A 7,256-nucleotide genomic window follows, 5' to 3' on the forward strand; every position below is an offset into this window, starting at 1 on the left:
CAATTCCAATTTTGAGTTTCTTTTCTAGAAAAAGGAAAACCTTTCTTTCAAGTACACTTCTTTCTTTGCCATTCTTTTTTGGCAAATTCATAAGGATATGAATACAATCATAAAGGAGGCCGTTTCAATTAGATTGAATTAAAATAAAATAGGATAAGACATGTTTTTCACAACATGTTTTTATAATACGATGAAAAGTTAATCATTTTTATATAATAATTATAACTTGGTTTTAATTTTAATCAAGTTTATATAGTAATGTAAATATTGCCACATTAAAAATACGATTACAACATTAGTTTATCATATGTATTTTTAATAAAAATGTATTGTTTATTTTCGTTTTTAATACAATTATAAAAAATTAGTTGGTCGTAATACAACAAATGTAATTTTGTTTGGATTTTACTTGCATGAGTTAACAAATTAGATCGAGTGAGAAGAATAATCATGTAAGAGGTATTATAAAACTAGTAAGTTATCTTCAGTAGTATTTTTTACCAAAATAATTTCTTTAAACAAAAAAAAAATTATTACATTTAATTAACTTTTGAATGACATAAAAGTAAAATAAGTTAGTGGAATTTGATAAAATGTAAAGTTCTCTGTTAATCTAATATTTTCCAAATGAACCTAATTAGTTTCATAAGAGATTAAATTAGTTATAGCTTATTGGAATTGAATAGAAATTTCAAGATAAAAATTCTGAATTAAATTATTGAAATTTAACACAAATTTCAAAGTCAAAATATATACAATTTGTGACAAATTGAAAATGAAGCAGAATAGAATTAGAAAGTTATGTTGAGTTATTTCAGTATTGTTAATATTTTTTTGTTACGCTGAATTTAGATTTGTTGTACCACAAAGGATTAAATAGGACTTGAAAAATAAGTATGAAAGAATTATTAAAGATGATAGTCAAACTCACTATTAAAGTATGACAGAAATTATGAACTAGACATATATGTTGTCATGTCAAAAACAACATTCCAAAAGATAATTCTACATCTTTTGAAACATCATTGAAAACGAGATTTAAATGATAAAATAGTGGTATACCATCAACTTTTAATATTGTAATATATATAATACAATTATCTTTCGGTGAACAATATTAAAAATTGTATAAAAGGGATAGGAAAATTTATTTCACATCTTTACCATATTAAAACGATAGATCAATAGTATTTTATTTTTAATTTTCTTAACATTCACTATTTTTTTCTTCTTAAATCAACATATTCTTATTTAAATAAAGAGTTATATATTTTTATTTGGGACAGTCCTCTGTATAATCTCCAATAAGAAAAATGTGAGAAAAATTGGACATTTTAGTCTATGGTCATGGACATATTCATCTCATATAACTCACAGCCTACTCAGATCAATTTATATTTTTTAATATTTTTTTATCACGTACAACTATTTATATCTTAAAATACGAGTAAATCCTTTAATTTATTATTACATTAATATTATATATTTAGAAATACAAATATATATTTTGTTTTAGATAATATATAATTTTTATTTACTTTCATTAAATAATAAATTATTAATCTTAAAATTTTTAAGCTTTTCTTTAATTGTTGTACTTGGAGGAAATATTTATTTTTTATAACTAGGGATGAAAATTTTCCGAATGGCTTTTTTATTTTCAATCAGCAAGGTATAAATTCAATATTGTATATCTTCTTAAATTGAAATAAAGTTAGTATTTCTTTAAAATTGTCATATCAATATTTCTTCAAAATTCTAATGACTGTGTAACTCAGAGAAATTACCTTAATTGAAATAAATTTAGTATTTTATAATTAGCATCTAACATTGAGTATTGAACCGTTCATATTAAAAAATAAATATTTCAAGTTCCAATCATAATTAGTTTATACTAGTTTATGCAAATCAAGAATACAAAAATATTAGTAAATAGTTATAGAAAACAGAGCAATATGTGGGATGAAGATAACAGTTTGAAGAATTTTGGCAGCAAAATTCTACGTTTCAAGGTTGGGCTGGGCTGGGCTTTATTTGAACCCAATGGGCCTGGAGAGTCCACAGAAAACGACAGCGTTTCCCTGCAGTGAGTGTTGGCATTGATGAGAGGTCAACTGTGAGTGGGACATGAGAACAGCAGAAAAGCAAAAAGTCTTCGTATCCGTTTGTGTACTTTCTCTGTTCATTCACCTTTTTCTTTTCGCAAACATTTCAAATTTCAAAACACTTCTTCAACTTTTTCTTCTGCTTCTCGTTATATCTTAATTAAGGCAAGCAACAACACCAGCTTCAAACTCAAACTCACTTCAAAGTCCGCTTGGCGTTACCACCTTGTCCTTTTCAAAAAACGGTTCTTTTCTCAAATGGGTGGTTCTGGGAGATGGCTTAAGTCGCTCATTTCTCTCAGGAAGCCCTCCGCAACTGATCAAGTTTGTAAATTTTTTGTTGGGATTTTTTGGGTCTTGCTATGTTTGGCCGTGGTGATGCTTACTTGGTATATTTCTGTATTTATCAGGAGAAGGGTGGTGACAAGAGTAAGAGAAAGTGGAAGTTATGGAGGGGCACTTCAGAAGGGTTTGGGATTGGATCGTCCATGCAGAAGGGGCAGAGTGGTGGTGGGTCCTTTGTGGTGGATGATGGGGCATTTGCTGCTGCTTTGGCTGCTGTGGTAAGAACTCCACTCAAAGACTTCATGGTCATCAAGCAGGAATGGGCTGCCATTCGAATACAGGCAGTGTTTCGTGGTTTCTTGGTTAGTAGGACTCTTTTCTAGTTAGCCAATTTAGTTCAGCCTTTTATGTTATCATGATGCATCTTGTTCTATCTTCAATGATTTATTTAACTTTTTGGTTTTTTAGTTGTTATGAGTTTCTGGTTTTAACTGTTTAAGAAGCAGAAGCAGATATTCCATTGGTTTATCCCGTACTTGAATTATTTAAGACATGGAATTCTGGACAGAAGAATTAGTACTAGGCAAGATTCGAAGTTAAATTTAGTTTCCTGACATCTTAATTATACTATCATGATATGAGCTTCTGTAGAAAATTGCAAATAGGTTGCGTGGTGCTTTTGTTTCTGTTTTGTTAATTTCACAATTTTGAAATGTATCATAGTAAAGATAGATGGAAAAGTATTACTATAGATCTATCCATGACGAAGAGTACAAGAGGCAAGGTGAAACTGACTTCTAATTAATTATTGGCGAGGAACTAATTAACATAACATATTGTATTAAAACAAGCAAAATGGTAGTGACAGTTCTAGCTGTGATGTGAGTATTACTAAAGATAAGATTTTTCTGAGTTTTGAGGTTCAGTGTTTTACTTTGATTTGCTGCTATTGGCATGGTTGGGTATGGACTTGTGGGGCTGCAGTACTATGGGAACATAATTCAGTGTTTTATCCACAATAAGAGTGTAGGACAATGACCTGTAATTTCTTTAGTTTTCTGAAATTCTCTTGCATTTTCTTGATGGGGGTTAATTGATGAAAGATCTGGCACTCTATTGGTCATTCATTCACTGTGTTTGGAGTTTCATTAATAGTGAACTGAAAGTATATTCCATGTGTTAATGTATTTATGTTGAAGGCAAGACGAGCTTTGAGGGCCCTGAGAGCAGTGGTGAGGTTGCAAGCTATATTTCGTGGTTGGCAAGTGAGGAAGCAAGCAGCTGTTACTCTAAGATGCATGCAGGCTCTTGTGCGAGTTCAAGCACGTGTCAAGGCAAGGAATGTGGGGAAAGCTGTCAGTGAGCCCTGCAATGAAGCTGACCCTGTTCAGCAAGCTGAGGTATCATAAGTTTTTCACAATTTCCCTCGAGATTTTGTTACATTCTGTAATGTTAAAGCCATGTTAAATTGGTAAGAGATGTTAACTTTTAGCAAAATTTGCCATGTTATTGCAGCAAGGATGGTGTAACATTCCAGGAACCGCGGAAGAAGTTAAGGCAAAATTACAGATGAGGCTGGAAGGAGCAGTTAAGAGGGATAGGACAAAGGCATACTCTCAGTCTAAGCAGGTAATGGAGTAGAAAATATATGCTTTATTGTAGTATCCAAAATAAGGTCATGTTAGATAACAGTGTGAATTTTGACATCTCAGCTATGCTGACACTCCAAAACCCATCAATCATTTGTCTTATTTGTAGTATCAACAGTAGACGATTGCTAATATATATCTGCTTCAATGAAATCTACTTGCTTTCAGAAATCAACAGTGAGTGCTAGTCCAAACTCAAAAGGTGCTAGGGCAGTGATTCCTCCTCTCAAGCACCGCAGTCTAGATAGTAAGAGCTCAGGATGGGGCATGTTAGATCGCTGGATGGCTGCAAAACCATGGGAGAGCAGGTCGATGGTAGACATGTATTTGGACTCATCTGACATGACTCCAGCAGTTACTAGTAAAAGTGATCATTTTGTTCTTCCCTTGAATTCTGATCAACAAAATAGCTCAGTCAAAGCAAGAAGGAATGTTGTGACAACCAGGATTTCATCTAAGTCACTTACGACTAGTCAATCAACTCCATCATCTTCATCCATAAGCTCTGAATGCATGTATGATGATAGCCCTTTGTCAACTTCATGCACATCTGAATCACCACCTGTGCCATCTACCAACAATGTTATAGTGGACACAACAGAGGAAGGAAATGTTTGTAAACCAAGCTACATGAATCTGACAGCATCAACCAAAGCTAAACTGAAACCCTATAGGTGTTTTTCTCAGAATTCTAAGAGAATTTTTATGGATGATTGTGTGTCACTTAGCGGAGTTACTAGAAGCAGTTCTGGTTCCTATCCTTCTGCTAATATGTGGAAGAATATCTATGCAACACCTTTAAGGACACGTTATCAAAAGCAATATACAATGGAAGATAAGTAGTTGCTTTGCCATGAGCCCATCAATGAGCCCAACAGCTTGTTGTTCATTTTAATGTCTTCAGATGAATGTGTGTCCGAGTTCACAGATAATTACTAATTGATAGTGTAGATAACACAACTAGTGTTTTGGTGTGAAGATGCAAAACACCCTGTTTCAATTTGTAAGGTCGTTTTACGGCAATTTAAGAACAGTATCTCTTTGTTTTGGGATATATTTTTGAAGGAACATTTATAATTATTTCACTCTAAGTTTTGTACTGTCAGAAAGACTGTAGTACAAAATATGAGCTTTAAGAAGAGACACTGTTCTGGCTTTAATATTATGTGAAAAATATGCACGGGTGCATGTTTGTATGTTAAATTCATAAGCAAGTGGATTTTGAGGGATGAAATAGCACATCAGTTTCATTTATACAGTATTTATGTAAAATCTCTGGCATAGCATGCTAATTTTAAGAATGGATTTTCATGTTATGTTAAAGGTATATAATTGCACTGTGATATTAATGGTATGTATAAACCAAACATCATTCTTAAAGGCAGAAATAGTTTTGGAATGTAGTTGCCTGTGTGTGATTGTGTTAAACAGAACCTAGAACTGTTCAGTATAATTTTCTTAGAAAATATGAACTACCACGTTTTTGGAACTGTTCAATATCAGAAAATAAAGCTAGTAGATGTCTTCTGGTTGACTCATTTTGTCGAAGTAATAAATATTTGAATATCAATTCGTGATAATGATTTTTAAGAATCACCAAGTCGCATTCATGGAAAATTAAGACACGCAGTAGCTTTCTGGCATGCTTTTGCTGTTAACCTTTATTTGTCATATAAGCAATATTAAGTCTACTGTCAAATTGGTTTGTGTCTGCCATGCATAAATATTAAACAGTTAAGAGCTACAACAAAAGAAGTGTTAAACATAAACATAACTATGTAAATCTAAAGTTCTCAAATTAATCTTTAGGATTAAAATTTGCTTTTATCTATAATCTTAGACGTAAAATTAGAATTTGTTTATGTTTTAAACTTTAATATATTTAGATTCTCAAATTAAAAAACTGAGTGTATATAAACAATGACGTCAATTGTTTTTAACGTGTTAAACAATATTTTAAGATTATATTTGAGTTATAACGTCTCAAATTATATAAACAACTCAAATGTTACATAACATGTTAAACAAAATTTACATAATTAGATTAAAAAAAATATATATATAGATTTATTCATTTTTAAAATCCAAATTGTATCAAAGTTTGAGACATAAACCAATTTTTTTTACATATAAGTTTAGAGACTAAAAATATATCTAACCTAATTTATATATAAAGCTCACGGTTGACTTGTTAATCTTTATATGGCAGATGGTAAGATTATTTGGGATGTGATCAATGATGGTTTCAAATTATATAATACTTTCTTCCATTAATATTTACATAAGGATAATTTGAATTCCTCTCAAACCTTTTTTAATTTCTTGTTTGCTTTGCTCTTTCAACCCTTCTACTTTTTGCAGTGCATTATCAAATTTGGAGAAAGAAAAGCACCTGTTGTAGCAGCAGTAATATAAAGAGAAGATAAAAAAACCATCAATTCAAGATTAGAATGATTTAGCTGTATAAAAGATTCTTATTTCCTCTTAAGAAACAGAGAGTAATCAATTGGAAAAATGTTGTGGTCCAGGATGAAATGATAAGATGCAATGATGCAACAGCTAGCATGGTCCATTTGGTCCAGTCTCTCATGCTCTAGAAGGACCACAGCTGAACTTCACCAACACTTAAAAGGCTTGTGTGCGTCACTGAACAGTTTGAGCATCAAAGAAAGAAAATTGATGGACACAAATAATATACTGATAAAATATTTTCGGTTCCAAATAACAGTTCATAGGTCAATTTCAGAGGCATGGACAAAAACTGGTAAGTGAGACTTTAAGGCAGTATCTCCAAGGCGTTAAAGTTTGACTTGTGCCTAGTGCATGGCCTACGTAGGTTGCTATTATGTTTACAGGATTCCCACGTGAGAGTATGCGCTAACAGTGGCAAAAAATCAGGATGCTACCAAAAGTTGTAAATATTTTTTTTAATGGATTCTCAAGTGTGGTAACCTTTCTTCAATTTGGAGTAAGTATGCAAACTTCCTTTTTCGAGGGTTGCCATGAACAGAAGAAATACAAAGTGGGGTCTTCTATTAGGAGCTCTACTTTCATGGATATCCCTTTTTCTGTGGGGCAATTGTAGCTTTTGTTTCATTGCCATACCAAGAATATTTTATCTGTTTTCATTTTGATTTACATTCCTATTATTGCTTCAGCAATACTGATAAGATCAATATGGCCACTGTGTTACATGTATCAGAACCAATTCTTCATT

General features: G+C 31.9%; 1 protein-coding gene across 1 annotated transcript; it reads left to right on the forward strand.

Moving 5' to 3' along the window:
• The first annotated feature begins 2,153 nt into the window (after positions 1-2,153).
• LOC124823772 (protein IQ-DOMAIN 7-like) lies at positions 2,154-5,242 on the forward strand. The gene is made up of 5 exons (XM_047296064.2): positions 2,154-2,429; positions 2,516-2,752; positions 3,590-3,790; positions 3,906-4,019; positions 4,208-5,242. Exons 1-5 carry the CDS (start codon positions 2,364-2,366, stop codon positions 4,880-4,882), a joined length of 1,293 nt encoding a protein of 430 aa, XP_047152020.2. The 5' UTR covers positions 2,154-2,363; the 3' UTR covers positions 4,883-5,242.
• Positions 5,243-7,256: the final 2,014 nt, after the last annotated feature.

This window comes from Vigna umbellata, chromosome 11 (assembly GCF_029865625.1).
Source record: "Vigna umbellata cultivar VRB3 chromosome 11, Vumbellata_1.0, whole genome shotgun sequence".
Lineage (NCBI taxonomy): Eukaryota > Viridiplantae > Streptophyta > Magnoliopsida > Fabales > Fabaceae > Vigna > Vigna umbellata.